This window comes from Saprolegnia parasitica, assembly GCF_000151545.1.
Source record: "Saprolegnia parasitica CBS 223.65 unplaced genomic scaffold supercont2.94, whole genome shotgun sequence".
Taxonomy (NCBI): domain Eukaryota; phylum Oomycota; class Saprolegniomycetes; order Saprolegniales; family Saprolegniaceae; genus Saprolegnia; species Saprolegnia parasitica.
In genome coordinates, this window is record NW_012156488.1 from 90,337 (window position 1) to 108,430 (window position 18,094).

The following is an 18,094-nucleotide window of genomic DNA, read 5'->3' on the forward strand; positions in this document are numbered from 1 at the left end:
GTCGGCGGGCTTCGGCGGGCGTCGTCTGGGTCAACGGCTTGGTGACCTTGTGGAGTCGAACCAGCCATGGCGGCTTGGGAGTCGGGCTTGGCACAGGGCCGCACGTGAAGGCGTCGACCGTCGTAGCGAGCCAGCCGAGCCACTTGTCGTTCGGTATCGCGTGTGGGCCGAGGTCGCGGCCGCGGCACTTTGTCGTCACCGCGTGGATGAGGCGTTGAGTTCTTGTCGCGAGCGTCTCCGTCGGGGCGGCGGCGAGCATCAAGGCGTGGACGTGCTGGGCTTGAGTGATCCCGATCTTGGCCATCGTCCGGGCGTGGAAAAAACCTCCGTGCTGTGGCCACACGACGCCTACGATATTGCTACGGGTTTTGACCGCAAGGACGTCGCGACATACCTCGCAGAACGCGGGATTGGTCGTGTGACGTCCCTCGAACTCTCGGCCACGAAATCGCCTCTCGAGAGACTCCAGCTATTTCATGCACACTTTCCCGACATGAACCTCGAACACTCGCTCGAGTTGGCCGCGACGCGCGGCCATGACGACGTCGTCGAATACATTTTGGCCAATGGGATCTCGTCAGTCGAAGCGCTGGAGCTGGCCGCGTGGCGCGGCCATCTTGATTGTTGTCAACGACTGCTCGCACGCGAGCGCGCTTCGCACCCCGACAACTTGCTTCCCGTATCCGTCATCGTCGCCGCCGTCAAAGGTGGCAACTATGCCATCATTGAACTATTGCATCCGGTCCAGCTCTGGACCCACGAGTAAATGGACACGTGCGCGGAGTTTGGTCGACTGGATCTTGTCACGTCGCTGCACAACGCCGGGCACTTTGCGGGCTCCTACGCAGCCATGATTAGGGCAGCAACCAACGGGCACTTGGCGGTCGTCCAGTTTCTCAAGACCCACCAGTACGACGACTGCGGCGAGCTCGTGATGCATGGCGCTGCAGGCCACGGGCATCTGGACGTCGTCGTCTTCTTGCATGAGCACTGCACTAAAGAGGAATTTCGCCTTGCGCTGTTGTGGGCGTGCGCACGCGGTCACGTCGCTGTTGTGCGGTACCTGCACAGCGTCATGCATGCGTCAGTGCTTGATACCCAGCCACAATGGGCCGCGCGTCGTGGGCACTTGGAGGTCGTCCGCTACCTCCACGAAGAAGGACTCGGTCAATGGACCTCCCACGTCATGGACTTCGCCGCCGCCTCTGGCAACTGCGACCTCGTGGCCTTTCTGCACACGCACCGAAGCGAAGGCTGCTCGGCCGCTGCGATGGACGGTGCTGTGGAGCACTGTCATCTCGAGGTCGTGCGCTATCTGTGTGAGGTGGTGCGTCGCACGTGTGTTTCTCCGTTGACGCTACAAAGAAGCTCGCCCGCCGTCCTCTTGTACCTCGACTCGATTGGTGTCGATGTCGTGGGCGCCCTCCGCAGCGCCTTAACTCGGCGGTTTGTTGCGCTCGCCGAGTACTTGACGTATCTAAAGGCGCGTCCGTCAAGGTAGCACCACGAGTTGCTCCACGACACCTTATCCTGGTTGGCGCCTGAACGCTTTCGGCGACTCAACGCTCGGACTCAATACGTCTCGTCCCGTCAATCGCGCCTCCGTCCTTCAATGTATCATGTGAAAACACGAAGCTCAAAATGAAAACACGAAGCTCAAAACGAAGCCAAACGATATGTCATCGATCTCTAGTGCGGTAGTACGGCAGTGCAGACAGAAGAGGGAATTTTGTCACAAACACATTCGCCGGTCTCTACAAGCGTCGAAGAAGGGCGCCTTGCTGGTACTTTCAGTATAAGCTTAGTGGTAGTCAAGAAGCGGCTAACGGTACGAGCAAATGCGTCTTTGGTGAATTCATTTGGCCAAACCAAAGGCACCAAGATCACTGCTCGACCAATCACATCCAAGAACAATCCGCCGGCAGTAGCAAGTGCAAACTCGGCCACATTGCCTTTGCTTGATGGACGCGACGCTCTGCAACCCGGTCCTCCTCCGCCTCATCACTGCGTACCAGCACGGCTGGTGGCCCGACAGTCTCGGCTTCCGCGACGACCCGCTCATCTTTGCGTCGTCCAATCTCACGGAGCAAGTCGCAGCGTTCGGCGACCGGTTCGCGCCGTGGCTGGCGCGTCATGGCCTCGACGGCGCCATTGGCCTCATGCAACTCTACCCGCCGCTGGCTCCGTGCGTTGCGCTGCATGCGGCGGCAACCGGCGACCACCCGTTGCGTGCGGCTGCCATGGGCACCAGTCGCGACGCCACGTCATGGGCCGCGATGCTGCGCAAAGTGGCGTCGCACTACGGCCAGTACGACCGCTTTGAAGACAATGACGACTTGCGTCTCTCGACGCAATTGGCGCTTCGGAGTAGGCACGTGGAGACCGTGCGACAGAACTACGAAGAGCGCGGGCCGCACGGATTGCAGCAGTACATCACAACCGTCGTTGCGGACGGCTACCTCCCAACCGTTCACTTTCTCGTGCATGAAACCACCGTGTTGTGGCCGCACGACGCATACGATATTGCCGTGAGACATGGTCACAAGGACGTCGCGACATACCTCGCCGAACGCGGGATTGGTCGTGTGACGTCGCATGAGCTCTCAGCCACAACATCGCCTCTCAAGAAACTGCAGCTGGTCCACGCACACTTTCCCGACATGGACCTCAAACACTCGCTCGAGGTGGCTGCGATGGACGGCCATGACGACGTGGTCGAATACATTTTGGCAACGGGTACCTCGTCGGTCCAGGCGCTGGAGCTTGCCGCTCGGTACGGTCACCTTGCTTGCTGTCAACGACTGCTCGCATACGAGCGCGCTTCGCACCCTGACAACTTGCTTCCCGTATCCGTCATCGTCGCGGCCGTCAAAGGTGGCAACGATGCTATCATTGAACTATTGCACCCGGTTCAGCTCTGGACCCACGAGTACATGGACACGTGCGCGGAGTTTGGTCGACTGGATCTCGTCACGTCGCTGCACAACGCTGGGCGCTTTGCGGGCTCCTACGCAGCCATGATTAGGGCAGCAACCAACGGGCACTTGGCGGTCGTCCAGTTTCTCAAGACCCACCAGTACGACGACTGCGGCGAGCTCGTGATGCATGGCGCTGCAGGCCACGGGCATCTGGACGTCGTCGTCTTCTTGCACGAGCACTGCGACCATACGGCTTCGCCCTACGCGCTGTTCGATGCGGCCAAGCGCGGCCACGTCGACGTGGTGCGCTATCTGCACAGCGTCATGCACACGCCCGTACTCGATACCGTGCCCGAGCGCGCGGCGCGTCGTGGGCACTTGGAGGTCGTCCGCTACCTCCACGAAGAAGGACTCGGTCAATGGTCACCCCGCGTCATGGACATCGCCGCCGCCTCTGGCAACTGCGACCTCGTGGCCTATTTGCATACGCACCGAAGCGAAGGCTGCTCGCCTGCTGCGCTGGACGACGCCGTCATCCAAGAGCACCTCGAGGTCGTGCGGTATCTCTGCGAGGTTGTGCGGGTGACGCCGACGATTGCGCCGTCGGCCCTGCGCCAAAGTTCGGCCGACGTCCTTGTGTACCTCGACTCGATTGGTGTCGATATCCTTGGTGCCCTCAGCAGCGCCTATACTCGGCGGTTTGTTGCGCTCGCCGAGTACTTGGCGTACCGGTATCGCTTGAAAGTTTAATCAACTTGTCGTAGCATAAAAACCGTTTGGCATTGCGAAAGCTTTGGATTGATCCTGTCACTTTCTTTCATTCACTACTGTATCCCGTTGATGTCGACCGACGCGTCGCAGGGTAGCGACGGCCGCGCGTTCGGACCAACACACCTTCTTCGATGCACGCAATGCTTGATCGCATTAGACCCGTGCGTACGGGCGCGACCTAGCCGATACGCTTGACTACATTAGCCGTCGCGATAGAGTGGCAGTGCGTGCCGCAGACGGCCATCTTGGGCCTGCGCTGCCGTGAGGGGCACTGCGACGATGCGCCACGACTTGATGTCCAAGACGACGTGCTGGCCGCGATATGTGGTGCAAAGCAGTCCGGCCATGATCGCCGACGTCTTGTCAATGTACTGGACCCCGTCGACGCGCCACCGGTGCAGACGCAGCAGGTAGTAGCTCTGCGCGTTCAAGAGCGGCGTTTGAACCAGCAGTGTTCGCGGCGTGGGCTCGTACCAACGCATAACGAGGTAGCTCCCGCCCAAGCAAGCCAGGACGAGGCCAACCGACGTACCGAGGCGGCGAAGACTCCCGACCGCGATGCGGCCAGAGACGCAGTGGACGCCAGCGTCCATGTCATCGTAGAAGCAACTCCGAGCTATCGTTGCGGCGTAGAGCTGCGGTGACTGCAGCGTCCAGAGGAAAATCACGAGCCACGTGAGATTGGAGCTCTTGGAGGCGTACTGCGACGTGTACTCTTTGGTGCCACACGAGAAGAGATCGTTGAGGACGTAGACGAGCCACGTCATCTCGGACGTGGCGAGCAGCGTGCTGAACCACGCTAATGGCGGCGCCGTAAAGTAGGTGCCCACCCCCGCTTGCACGAGCGTGAGAGGGCTCGTGTTGAGGAGCCAGATCGCCGAGAGACTGCGCAAAAACACAAATGGGCGGCCGAGCCAGACCATACCAACAATGCGGTTGACGCAGAGGAGGTTCAGCCCTTCCATGCGCCCACGATGGTAACAGGCGGAGACCACAAGGAGGCTGCTGATGGCCATGAGCACGATTGAAATGTACTGGACGCAGTACTGGGTCAGCAGTGCAAAGCTGAGCGGTATCGCGTTCGGGTCTGGTACCATCGCCAGCGGCAGCGACATGCCGGAGAGAACCGTCATTTGTCCATGATCACCGACCAACGAAATGACTTCGCGCTCGCCAAGTGCCCACTTGAAGAGGTAGCACCATCCATAGTACATGTAAGCGCGGTCACTTGGGTCCAAAAGGGCAAAGTGACGCAGCGACGTCACGCCCGAGGTGACAAGAAACTGTACAAGCCCGACTCCAGTGGCTCTCACGTCGGCCGCCACCGCGTCGACCTCCGAGCCAAAAGGTGTCGCATTGCCGTTGAAGTAGGTCGCTAGAAAGGACAGTGTGCTCGTATGATCCCGCAGACATGTCGCTGGCTGCAGCATGTCCAATGCGCAGATGCTGTCAATGTCTAGAGACGACGCCGTCATCGAGAGCAAGGCAATAAGCGGCATGAGCGGGGTCGGTTGAACCATGTCGGTGAACGTCGAGTGACACATGTTGGTGCTACTAAACGCGACAAAAAATCCATTCTGAACACTCCATGGACTGCTGTCGTCGCCGCACAAGATGTTGCCGCCGACGAAGCTCGTGTTCGCGAGTGCAAAAACCAAAGCCGGCACTGGTGCGTACCGCACGGGCATGGAAAGCGCGTGGAATGCGCGCTGTGCGTCCAAGTTCGTGACCAAGAGGTGCGTGAGGTTGCGGACGACGCTGGAGACATACGACAAGAGACGGGGCGGTGGCGCGACGTACACCAAATCAATCGCGCCAAACGGCCCGATCGTGCTTGCAAGGAGGGAAAACCCCGCGGAGAGCGGTGCTTGCAGCGTGCTATTTTGCACGAGCACGGAAGTCGTCGATATGTTGGCAAACGCAAAGAGGGAGCTTCCCCGCAGCAGACTGGCACCCGTGATGCCAGTGGTGTTGGTGGCGATCGCCCAGAGATCGCTGGCCAGCGACCAGTACATTTTAAATGACGTTTGCTGACTTGTGTGAACACTCGCCACCGATTGACTGAGCTGGAGTGGGTACGTCATTCCCAGTGCACTTTGAATTAGAATGCTGTCGTCCATGCCTGGCGTCTTGTAGTTTTGCCACTGCAGCGCAAAGGTCGAGATTCCAAGGGATTCCCAGACACGTACTTCGTCCTCGATGGAGAGCGTGTTGCTTTTTTGAATGCTGTCCAGCCACGTCTGTCCTTCGCGGGAGGTTTCCAAGTGCTTTACAAAGCCAATCTGCCAGGAATCGCCCCAGCAAGTGTCCCACGTCGTCCAGTTGTTGAGGTTTCGCAGACCCGTTTCGAGGTACAGGGCGCCATTGGACATCATGTTCGTTGCACACCGCGCTTGGCGAGACGCTGTGACCGCCATCTCCCAATTCTTGTTCAAGTCGAGCCAGCAGTACTGCGTAAACATCCAGGGGAGTCGGCACGGGTGCATGCGCCGCAGGTTCGCGACAACAACGTCCAAGGACGATTTCGCAAACAGCTCTCGACGGGCACTCGACTCGGCCCATAGAATGACCGTCGTCGACGTGTTGTAGAGCTGACTCAAGTCGCCATGGCCAGGATCATCGAGCACAAATTGTGGTTCGTGCGTTGTCAGCATGAGCTGTCGATTGAACACATTGGCCACAAAGGCTTGAGCCCCCGAGCTGTTGAAGCCGGCCCAGCCATAGTCGTTGCTGAGGTTCTTGGCGACCACCGAGTAGTAGAGGACGTTGCTTGTCAAGGTTGCCAGCACATAGAGAAATCCAAGACAGAGGAAGGTCGACTGGTACCGGCCGCGGTCACGCCACGACGCGACAGGGACGTCAAGTGACACCACCGCGTCATCGAAGGGTCCAACGACACAGACCTCGGGCGAAAGCCCGAGACTCGGCCAGAGAGGAACGCGGCGCCATAGACTCAGGTGAAAGGTGGTCGCACCGAGGGGAAAAAGGCCGGCCATGATGCGCGTCCCTTGGTCGAGGTTTGTTACCGGACGACTTGTTGACGGCGGCAGAAAGGCCAGCACCGACGTATGCAGCAAGAGAGACGACGTCGTGTCGATAGCCAGACAGCGTTTCGACGCGACGGCCGAGACAAGAAGTGTCAGCAGCAGCACGAGGCTCTGAACTGCGTACATCACGCCGACCCGTGTACTCGAGCCAATCGTGATGGTGGCGGCGGCGCAGTAGACTTGCCAGTCCATATTGACTGTCGCACAGTTTTTTTCAATCGTGACCGCCATCGAGACAGGGTCCAGCACATCCATGACCGTGAGCACCAGCCATGCGAGCACTGTGTTGAGGTGCACATAGGACGACGAGTGCAATAGCGGGCTCAGCACGTCGTGGGCGACATATGTCGACCAGAGCGCTTCGCTGGCCAGCACCATCGAGGTCAAGAGGCTTCGCGGCGGCGCCTCCAAGTGCTGCAACGGCCCGACGACCGACGTCACGACAGGCGATGTGGCCAAGCACACGCTGGCCGTCACGCTTCGAAGGAAGAGGACGCTGCGGTTGAGCCACACGGCTGATGCGATGCGCGAAAAGAGCCAACTGTATTTGGTGCCCACGCTGAGCCCAGCAACGAGCGCAAGCACGACGGTGACGATCCACGATGCCGACATGAGGTACGTCCCGACGCTCGACTGCAGCGAACTCGTCGGGTTGGCCAATGGGGCGTACGCGTAGGATGACACGCGCAGCGTGGACACGTCGCCTTCGAAGGTCACGACCTCGCGGAGACCGATGGCCCAGTCGTACATGACCATCCACGCAAAGAGCTCGTAGCCTTCGCCAAAGTGCGCGATGGTCTCGAGCTCTACTTCGGTGCTGTTGGGACGCGATAGAAACTGCGCTTTCGTCGTGTTGAGCGCCATGACGGTGCGTAGAAGCGACGGCGCCACGGTCCATGAGGGTAGCGCCGACAGCAGTCGCGTCGTGTTGGTCAGCAACATGTTGCACCGGCGCTCATCGCTGGGCACTTGCGCGCAAATGGCTCGCATGCTGCTTTGATGCGACATGGTGTGCATCCAGATGCGCAAGGCGAACGCGAGCTTGATCGGATGGGTTGCGACCGAGAACGGCAGCGCGGTCCCACACGAATCGTCAAAGCCAAACGTGCGCTGCACAAAAGGGACGGGCACCCCGTACTGACACATCAAGCTTCCGATATGAAAGAGGTAGCCTGGGTCCTGCCATTTCGTCGGTACCACGGCCAAGGTGAGGGGTACGATGGACGCATAGGCACGCGCGATCGTTGCATTGCCCGAGCGCAGCGCCGACACGACGAGACCGTGCACGTCGCTGACGGCGTCGACGAGCTCGGTCGGGACTGGTACCCACCGCATGTCAATGTTGGCAAGCGCTCCGACGCGGTCATGAATCACTTGGTTGATGCGGGTCAACGGCAAGCCGACTGCGTACGCCTCTAATGTGCTGGCCGAGACGTTGCCGTACCAGTTACGGCTGCCCAAGATCAGACTTTCGTTGCCTCGCATTGCATTCCAGTCGAGGCGCAGACTCTGGTACAAGTTGGAGGACGTCCAGGACGCGCCTCGGTTGGTGGCCGCGATTGACGCCGCGTAAAAGGGAAAGACGACGCCGAGCGCATTCACAATCTGGATTTGGTTGGCGAGCCCGATCTGGACACGATTTCCGTACATGAGTTCAAACGAGTCGAGACCGGCAGCTCGCCACACGCGGGCTTCGTCGGCTTGCGAGAGCATCGTATGCGAGAGAAGGGCGTCCAGCCATGCGCCGCCGCCGGCCTCGACAACGCCGTTGCCGAGACACGAGAAAAACGTTGGCTCGTTAGCAAGGAGCCAACTCTGCAGATCAATGTTGCGCAAGACGGCTTCGAAATACGCGGCGCCGTTGGTCGTATGGGTGGCCTCGCATCGACTAAGTCGCTTGGGTGTGTGCGCAAAGCTCCAGCGCCGATCAAAGTCCATCCAGCAGTACGGCGCCAGCATCGCGAGAACATTCTCGGCCTCGAGACGCCGCAAGCCGTCAATCCCATTCTCAATGGACGTGAGTGCTTGGTACACGAGGAATCGCGGTGCCGTGGGGTTGACGCCCCGCCGGTCGGCGACGTTGACGACGCCGACACTTGGCTGCAGTAGGTTGACGGCGAGGCTCGTCGCGTTGGTTGCCGCCGCGATCGTAAACTCATAGTTGAGAATCGTCAGGACCAGCGACAGCGTGTCGGCGGTGACCAAGCCGGGCCAGAAGAGACCGTTCTCCATGTATGACGTAAAGAGAACAAGGGCATAGGCGCTCAATGCGACGGACGCGACGACGCAGGCCACGCTCGCGAGGCGCTGCAGCATCGGCCGCCTGTCTGCGGCGTTTTGAAACTGCCGAGTGAGATTGCACTTTCTAGGCCATACGTGGCATTCTGGCGTGGCAGTATATCGATGCAACGTAAGTGCTATCCTACTACGCTGTTATTGCTCGTGGCGCATGGAAGTCAACATTCAATATGAGTAGTATATTGTTGAGGCTTGACGAGATCACCGCCACATCGGATTTTGGATCATCCGGTGCCGCAATGGCCCGTACACCCGTCCATCAACAACGTATGTCACAGGCCATGAATGCAGCGCGCATACCTACTAGAATGCCAACTCGAGTACCGTGTTGTACGGGTAGTGCTGAGCCATCTCGATGGTCCGACGCATTTGGGTGGTCCGACACGTGTGTCCGCTAGAGTGCAATATCGAACAACTAGGTAGACTGATGTGCCTACGCACGAGCGGTACGGGTTCCTTGCATTATTGTGCTTAGACCACTGGTGTACGCACATCACTACATACCGTTCCCATGCTCTCCGCAGGGTCTTGCTTGGTGGGAAACTGGCTGTTGGCTCGCACACAACAGTCGATATGGCTCGGCATTTGTATGGAAACGACAAGAAAGCAGCGCTCTGCTGCTGCGCGAGCTCACGACTCAACGACGCAGTACACGTCCTTCCAACGCACGGACGGCCCGCGCCAATCCTTTGATCGCTTGGTCGAGCCCCTTCGTGGCGGGAATCTTTCGTATCCGGATTGAAGTATCCGGACTCCACGCTTGAAAGATGCGTGCAACCGACGAGGCTGGCCCGTCGAAGCTCGCCAAGCGCCCGCCTGCGACGCTCTTCGCGCCCCAAATCATCGAAGCGATTGCGCGCTGCATTCTCTGCCCGTACACGCTGCTCTTGTACCTGCGCGCACAGCCAGCACGCGCGCTGTCGCCGAGCCTCTGCAGTCTCGTGGCGCTGGCGGCGACGACGCCAAGCGCACACCTCTGGCCTCGCCTCGTCATCGCATCGACCAACGACGACGATACCTGCCATTACGTTGCGCTGCTACCCCTCGTGCCGTCCATGGCGCTGCTCCAGCGTATCGCGCCAAGCTCCGTGCTCGGCCGTGCGATCGTCGCGCAGTCGCCCAAGCTGCATGTCGCCAACCTTGCGACGCTCGACCACGTCGCCAACGCCGTCGACGCGTACACCACACAGATCGTTGGTCTCGAGCTGAAATCGACGCGCGCACTGCCACGCACGACGACGCGCCCCGACTTGGGCGCGTGTTTGGCCACGTGCACGCACCTCCAGTCGCTCACTTTGCGCGTCCCGCTCGAGAGCCTCAGCCTCGTCGCATCGGCGCTCGCAAGCAAGCACGGGACACTGCGCTCTCTGCATCTCACATTGTTTGAGCCGCGCGCAAGAAGGATACCTCACATCGACGCGGTCAGCGCAGAGGCGAGCATAGCGACCGCTTTCAATCAGATTCCGAGCGTGCACGTAGGGATCGACGGTCTCGTCGCACTGCCGGCGCCGCTCCGCGCAGCGTTGCGAGACGTTGCATCCATCGACAGCGTGCATCTCGGGCGATCGGTGGCGTCGACGACGACGATCCTCGACGGTGCGCCACTGCCCGCGCACTGGCGCAGCCTCTGGCTCGACGACATGGAGCTCAACGCCGTCCAAGCGACGACTGTCGCGTCGACGCTGGAAGACGCAGCGTTGTCGCGCCTTGTGCTCTGTGGTTTTGCCCCACTGCCACTGCTGCTACCCGCGCTCCCAACTCTTTTGCAACTGCGGGCACTAGAGATCGAAGCCATGGCCATTCCGGACGCTATCGCGCGCGACGTCGCCAGTGCGATCGGCCACCTCACGCTGCTCTCCGAGCTCGTCGTGCGACAAGCCGAGCTATCGGACGCCGGGCTGTCGGCGTTGACGAGCGCGTTCAGCCGAGACGAGGGCTGTGGTCGGTACCTCACGCGCCTCGTCCTCGGCAGCAATACGCTCACGTCGCTCTCCCCCGTCGTGTCGGCCTTGCCCAAGCTGCCGGCGCTGCGGTATTTGGACGTGCAGGACAACCAGATTGGAGCTGTTCACATGGCGTCGTTGGAGGCCGCGCTGTGTGCCCACCCGACGCTGCACGTGCTCGACATTTCGAGGAATGGTCTCGGCACGGATGGCGCCGTGACGCTGCTCATGGGCGCAGCCACCAAGCCGCGACTCCACGTCAACGCATCCGACAATGGCATTGACGTTGACGCGATCTATGCAGCGCATCGCGAGCTCAAGAAGCACCGCGACCGACTTGTGCTCGAGGCGACGGCGCTGTGGAACGTTCCAAAACCGTTTGAATATAGTAGGATGCCGTAACTTTAGCAACCACCCGCGATGTTCAGAAAATGGGGCCATGTTCGAACATGGGCCCAAGGACGCCACGTACTATCTCTCGACGCTTATCGAGTCGCGTGGGACCGTTGTGCCACATGCATTGTCCCTCACGTCGCATCGCATGAGCAAGCAGTGCTTGTCTCTCCTCTCTCCCTTTTGCCGTGCGTGGACGTTCCCAGAGTTGGGTGGTTGCTGATTTGTCTCCACGTCAAGAGGTGGATCAAAGGCGGCGGGCTACACTAAGAAATCGAATCCTGAACGGGTGACGGGACTAGTTTCGGTGCTGTGAACGTTGGCCAACACGGCAGACTTGCGACGAAGACCTGTATCTTCAATGATTCAGTGCCTCGACCTCGATCAAACCAGGAAGGAGGTGTTTTCTCGATGGCTGGTCGTCGAGGGGACTTCAACCGTATGAACCTGCTGGTTGTCTTGCCAGCTTTCCGCATCGTTTTGCTCGCTTGGTCCGCTATATCGTTCTACTGTTGATTCCTCTCCGTCCGAAAGCTAGCCAACACCTGGTTAGTCGACGACTCTCGCTTGCCTCACGACAACGACGCAATGTTATCACAAAACGCTTGAGAGCCTACGGCCATGACGGGAGGTGATTAAAACCGAGCAGCTTTTGAGGAAAAAATCCGAGCAAGTCGAAATAGGACCGGGAGGGGTCCTTCCTGTTGGCATGTCCTGCCTGTCGTGCGTTTGGCTACGGCGATTTCAGTGGCTTCGGTATTTCTGCAATCAGTATTACCAGTATATGAGATTTTTTCCTAAAAAGTTGCTCGAATGAGTATTCCAGCCATAATGCACTCACTACACATGGTGGTCAAGAAAGGCACTTTCTCAAGAACCAACCACTCTTTGCTCCCTGCTTTGCTCCCGTTGTGACGCTGGTTCACTAGTATATCACCGTCATATCGGAGAGTTGCCCAGTGTGGATCAACAGATGGCGTAAACACACGTTGCCACAGAGCGGATGTGTGTGGACCGTTCGCTGTCAGCGACAAAAGTTGAAGGGGCACGTTGGATGCTCGACCACAGTACAGGGCTAGCAGACTTTAGCGAGCTCGTCGGCCATGGCGACCATGTTACTCTGCTTGGGACCAGGGCATAAAATCTTGCGAACCCGGTGCCTTCGGCCGTCACGAGAACATGGCCGCCCCCATCTATGGGTCTCATCGTTTTGTACAGGCGACCTGTGCAAGAAGGTGGCGTTGAAGGGTCTTATTTTGACGTTACCGTGCCCATATAGTTCTGACCGCGCAGTTGTGCCACTAGCGACGACATGCGCGAGGGCAAACCAGGTACAAATGCTGCATCCACATGAGTGTCCACGTGAGATGTTCCTTCGGCGGAGGCGTCCTGCAAGCCGTTGTGAAGCAGCTGTCGCCCCTGCCCCTACTTCAAGCTTCTTGTCTACACGACTACGACAGGTTTTGATGAGCTCGTGGCGGCAATGAATGGCCAGGCGCAGGCATACTTTTTGTGTGGCAATGGGCTGTGCGTCGCACAAGCGGTGGTGTGATACACGCCGTTCTATACAATCATTGTAAAAGCAACATCATCTTTCTAATTGTTGTTACCACAAACACACGTGTATCTAATAGTTTGAGTGCTATTTTAGCTTAAGCTCCCACGTCGACAGCTGGGGGCACTTACGCCGGCGAGGCTACCGCTCACCCACGCAGAAGGATACACGGTCTATCGTACACAAAGCAAGTGGATGCTACACATGGCTCGATCCTAGTCAGCTGCAATGCAACGCCAGAGCAGGGCTGCAAAGGATCAGAGTTGCAATCCGTCGCCATTGACCGATCCATCCACGCTCATTTTCCAATTCACTCGACCATGGCGCAACCATTGGGGAAGCTCGACCTCGAAGAGCGCGTCTCGTACATCGCCTCGGTCACGCCGCACGACGCCGAGAAAGACGGGTACGCCGACGTCAAGACGCCTGGCGAGCTCGAAGACGGTGCGCTTGTCGAGGGCGGGGCGCTGCACCTCTTCTCGCGCGAAGCGTTTGGTCTCTTTTCGCAGTACGGTGCGATCGGCATCATCTACGGCATGATCCCGTATCTCTCGTATGCGCTGTACACCAACTACCTCGGCATGGAAGGGTACCAGACCGCGTCGTACGGTGTGCTCGTCACCACGGGCTGGTCGTTCAAGGTGTTCTGGGGCATGCTCTCGGACTGCTTTCCCATCTTTGGCTACCGTCGCAAGTCGTGGATGCTCATCGGGTGGACCATCACGATGCTCTGCTTGGCCATCATGACGTTTTCGCCGTTCGGTGCGCCGTACTGCGACCGCCGCCTCACCAAAGACCTCTGCAACCTCCCGATCGAAAACGTCAAACCCTCGGACGTCGCCTTGTACTTTGACTTGGACGCGCCGAACCGCGGCTCGCTCTTCATTCTGCTCTCGATGTTTGTGTCGTTCGGCTACGTCATTGCGGCCTGCGCGTCCGACGCCATGGTCGTCGAGTACGCCCAGCGCGAGCCGATCGCGATCCGCGGCCGCGTCCAAACCGCGATTTACACGGTCCGCACGCTCACGGGGATTCTCTCGCAGCTCGTGATTGCGTTCTTTCTCAACGGCAAAGAGTACGGCGGCACGTTCACGTTCTCGGTCGGCCCCAACGTCATTTTCGGCATCTGTCTCGTCCCGTGCGTCTTTGTGGTGCTGACCACCATCTTTGTCGTCGTCGAGAAGAAGACGCCGCGGACGCCGCTAAGCGAGTGGATCTCTCAGTTCTGGACCCTCCTCCAGCAGCGCGTCATGTGGCAGATCTGCGCGTTCCGCTTCATTAGCAACTGCTTCTCGGGCATTGGTGCGACGCCCGGGAGCCCGATCCAGAGCGTCTGGGCCAAAGTCGAGCCGCTCAACGACTCGCTCTCTGGTGTCCTTGGCAGCTTGATCTATGCCGGTATTCTCGTCGTCGTCGGCAAGTGGGGTCTCAACTGGAACTGGCGCTACACGATCGCGGCTGGCGCGCTCGGTGTCATTTTCATTGACGGCTTTGTGCTTTTCATCACGATCTGGGACGTCTTCCGCAACCAGTGGTTCTTTACCGGTGTCGCGCTCGCCGACAACGTCCCCGCCGGTGTCCGCTTCATCGTCTCGACGTACTGCGCCGTCGAGATTGCCGACATTGGCAACGAAGGCGCCACGTATGGCCTCGTCACGACGATCTCCAACCTTGCGGGTCCATTTGCGTCCGTCATCTACAAGTACATCGACTCGTTCTTCAAGGTGTCGTTCAACGACATCAAGAAGGACACGACTGAAATTCGCTGGGAAGTGACGTACTGCTATTTCATCTCGTTTGGCTGCAAGATCGCGGCGCTCGGCTGGCTCTGGATGCTCCCGCCGCAGAAGGCGCAGATGCAAGAACTCAAGAAGCGCGGCGGCAAGAGCAAACTCGCGGGTGCCCTCCTCGTTGTTGTCTTTTTTGGCGCGCTTTCGTTCGCGATGACGAGCAACATCATGGCCATTCTGCCGTCGACCAAGTGCTACCGCATCGCCGGTGGCAAGGGCACGGTCAATGGCTCGTGCATCGTCAAGAAGTAACGTGTATGCAGCAATGACCAAGTCGCTGCGTCGTGTCTAGTGGTGTCGTATCTTCAGCATGAAGGATTTTGCATTTGGATATTCCGTCGCTTTTGTTTTTAACGGCCGACCTTTCAACAGGTTTGGGCTGCGTCGTAACAACCACCACACTTGGTGGGCAACGACAATAGGCGGAAGTAGGAAAGGTGCGCAGAGTGGTCCACAGTCATCCTGTGATGTAGGCGGCTCGGGTTCTTCTATGAGATGGGACGATGTAGGGTTGGCTGCTCATTGTTTGTCGTTGAAGTGGGTTGACATTTATAGCATGCGAACGGGTGAAAGAACTCAAAGCACCATTTCCTCTTATCGGCAGACGATGATAGAAAAACGACCAGCCGTCTGATGCAGGGTGGGAAGCAGCAAGGCGCATTTGGCGCACCGGACGCTTGACAATGATATCCAAACCAAACCACAGCGCATCGCGCAGGCGAACTCGTGGTATCGCGCGACAGTGTAGATGTTGCTAACACGGCATTTCAAGCGTTTATGATATGCTATTCGTTCAGGATATAGTTCAAAGTGAGTCGTCGGTCCTCAAATCGCGGCGCAGGTGTCTCGTTGAGTATAAAAACTAGTCGGAGGGCCGCCGACGCTGCCTGCCGCTCCTTGCGCGCCTTAAGACGCAAGTACTTGTCGCGCTGCCGATCCTGCTCTTTGTCTCGGTTGTCGGCGTACCGACTGCGCATGCGCTCGAGAATCGTGCTGCGATGGCGGTAGTAGTAGGTGCGGTATCGCTCGCGCTGGGACGACATGGGTATCGGGACGCTTCCAAACAAAAACTTGCTCGCAACCCGTCTTCTTTTCGGTACGAGTACATGGACTGGGCATCCAAAATGGCCACAGGCCTTGCAACAGGTGGTGGCGCACGGTCGACCGAAGGCGTCATCAAACTATATTTTCAACAGAGGCACGGCCGGGATAGCCGTTTTTTGTACAAAGTCGGACACGCTGACGGACGGCATTGACGCACTTGAAACCGCAAACCGTTTCATGTCCACAGAGATATGTCTCTGGCAGCGGCGAGCTTTGCCGAAGAGACAACTTGTACGATCATGGGAGGTCTGTGTCGATCGACCAATTTGCTGATCTGCTCTTGTGTATCATTCCGAAGCGCAAAAGTGCACGGCTGGACTGAAGCGTCTGTAAGACGAATCAGATAACACCAAAGGTACATGTTTGAACCGTGGTTGCTTGGCGCTACAGGAGGAACCGTCGACGACATGTTCACTCGTGTTTGTTAATGTCGCCCAACCACAAGGCGCTCATGGGTGACACATTCTAAATATTTGTTTGTGTATGACGCCGGTGCATCCACTAGTAACAGTTACCGACCGTTGTGATCGTTTGGTCTTCTCTAGCAGCACTGTGCTATACTAGTAACGTTATGCTGTTTTTGGCTCCATCTATAGAGTATAAAAAGCTGGGTGTGGTGTCGAATTGACAACTAGAGCGACCGTTGTATGCATATTTTCACCAAAGCAGCCCTGCTATTATGCAGTAAAGAAGCGGTTAATGTTTTCATCTCGTAGCCCTTCGGTATAAACACCGTTATTAATCGCAAGCTACGTCCGAGTTCGTGTTCTGGAGGGCTCCCTTTGTCGTTGATGGCCAAACAAGTAAGTCTGCCATGACCACGAGGTTGCCAAGCTCTGAGCACTATACACCACCTTCCCCGTCTAGCAAAGCGATTGCAACATGAAAGTGTTTCCGGGTATAGTGCTACCCAAACAAACACACAAACCAACGTCCTGCCATACAATATAACCGTTGAATTTTTAGAATTAGGTCTGCACGACGGCCTTTGTGACCTGAATGCGGCGCGTCGCATCTTCGTAGATCTCGACGCGGTACGTCTTGGGCGCCTCGCACGCGCAGTCAAATACATTGTTGAGCGGACCCGCGGGCACGAGAGGACAGCCCCGCACGATAAAAATGTACTTGATGCCGCTCACGACCTGCTTGGCCACGGACACAAACTGCACGGGGCACACACGGGGCACGCTCGCCGACGCAAAGTTGGCGTCCTTGGTCACGGCGCGCACGTACAGCAGCTTGTCGTCCGCCGTCGCGGGGGCCGGCGCCGTGACGCCGCCAACAAGACCCGTCTCGACAGTGGACACAACGTCTGTGATGCGCACGGGCTCGTTGATGGCCTCGAGCACCGTCACCATATACGCGTGGCGCTGGCCATTGCACGAGCAGTTGGAGGTCGCGGTCGTCGCGCACCCGTGGACGCCAACGTGGTACTGGACGCCAGCAACGACTTGCTGTGTGGCCCACGCCACGTCGGTGGCGCAGAGACGCGTGGTGGTATTGGGGTAGTTGGCGGGGTCGGAGACAATGGCCGTGAGCGCCGTCTGGACACTCGGGTCGGTCACGGGCGCCCAGCCGCCCATCTGGGCAAATGCAGTCGTCGCGAGCGTCATCACCATCGTCGAGAGCAGTCCGACCATGATTGTTGTTATCTTCTGGTTGCTGTGGTGGTTGCGAGCAAAGTGCAAAGTGAGCACCAAGGATCGAGTGGCTACATCCGAGTGCGTAGCAACGCGCGACTGTCGCAATCTGGTCATGCACGCAGCAGATCCAAAACGATGCGAGAGATTCAACGCTGCCTATCACCCTGCAGTGGACTGCGATATGAGACAAGATGGCGCGCATGTGGACGGCCACAGAGAGCCGACACCGTGCCTCGTCTATCTGCAGGACCGAGCAGACAGGCGCATTCTCAATCTTGGTCTGCGGCCGTCGGGCGGGTGGTAGTAGCCCGTATGTGGCAGTAAATCTTAGAATGATACGCAGCTTGCTCTTGCAACGCTACACTGCACAACGCGTAGAGCCTTGCGTTTCGCCTACTAGCATTCTCCGAACCCTAGCCCTGTGTTTATAGCCATGCTAGCCAAGACAAGGTGTCGTCTGATTGGACCTATAAACTGTTGCACGTCCAATCAGCCATGCCAGTCTTGGCTGGTATGGCTTTAAACACAGGGCGAGGTGTCGTCTGATTGGACGTGCAACAGTTTATACACTGCTCGCCATCTTAAATTTTGAAGTCGATCGGTGTAAAACTGTGTGTGTGCCAAACCCATGT

At 58.2% G+C, this 18,094-nt stretch overlaps 6 protein-coding genes across 6 annotated transcripts; 4 read left to right on the top strand and 2 right to left on the bottom strand.

Moving 5' to 3' along the window:
- Positions 1 to 766: 766 nt before the first annotated feature.
- SPRG_13034 (hypothetical protein) lies at positions 767 to 1,501 on the top strand (the record flags this gene model as incomplete). The annotated part of the gene is made up of 1 exon (XM_012352227.1): positions 767 to 1,501. One exon carries the CDS (start codon positions 767 to 769, stop codon positions 1,499 to 1,501), a length of 735 nt encoding a protein of 244 aa, XP_012207617.1.
- Positions 1,502 to 1,961: 460 nt separating this feature from the next.
- SPRG_13035 (hypothetical protein) lies at positions 1,962 to 3,668 on the top strand (the record flags this gene model as incomplete). The annotated part of the gene is made up of 1 exon (XM_012352228.1): positions 1,962 to 3,668. One exon carries the CDS (start codon positions 1,962 to 1,964, stop codon positions 3,666 to 3,668), a length of 1,707 nt encoding a protein of 568 aa, XP_012207618.1.
- Positions 3,669 to 3,870: 202 nt separating this feature from the next.
- SPRG_13036 (hypothetical protein) lies at positions 3,871 to 9,052 on the bottom strand (the record flags this gene model as incomplete). Its single annotated transcript, XM_012352229.1, has 2 exons — positions 3,871 to 5,064; positions 5,284 to 9,052. The coding sequence occupies 2 exons, from the start codon at positions 9,050 to 9,052 to the stop codon at positions 3,890 to 3,892; spliced, it is 4,944 nt and encodes a 1,647-aa protein (XP_012207619.1). The 3' UTR covers positions 3,871 to 3,889.
- Positions 9,053 to 9,801: 749 nt separating this feature from the next.
- SPRG_13037 (hypothetical protein) lies at positions 9,802 to 11,379 on the top strand (the record flags this gene model as incomplete). Its single annotated transcript, XM_012352230.1, has 1 exon — positions 9,802 to 11,379. One exon carries the CDS (start codon positions 9,802 to 9,804, stop codon positions 11,377 to 11,379), a length of 1,578 nt encoding a protein of 525 aa, XP_012207620.1.
- Positions 11,380 to 13,245: 1,866 nt separating this feature from the next.
- SPRG_13038 (hypothetical protein) lies at positions 13,246 to 14,967 on the top strand (the record flags this gene model as incomplete). Its single annotated transcript, XM_012352231.1, has 1 exon — positions 13,246 to 14,967. The coding sequence occupies one exon, from the start codon at positions 13,246 to 13,248 to the stop codon at positions 14,965 to 14,967; it is 1,722 nt and encodes a 573-aa protein (XP_012207621.1).
- A 1,820-nt stretch (positions 14,968 to 16,787) lies between these two features.
- On the bottom strand, positions 16,788 to 17,495 carry SPRG_13039 (hypothetical protein; the record flags this gene model as incomplete). The annotated part of the gene is made up of 1 exon (XM_012352232.1): positions 16,788 to 17,495. The coding sequence occupies exon 1, from the start codon at positions 17,457 to 17,459 to the stop codon at positions 16,788 to 16,790; it is 672 nt and encodes a 223-aa protein (XP_012207622.1). The 5' UTR covers positions 17,460 to 17,495.
- Between the last annotated feature and the right edge of the window lie 599 nt (positions 17,496 to 18,094).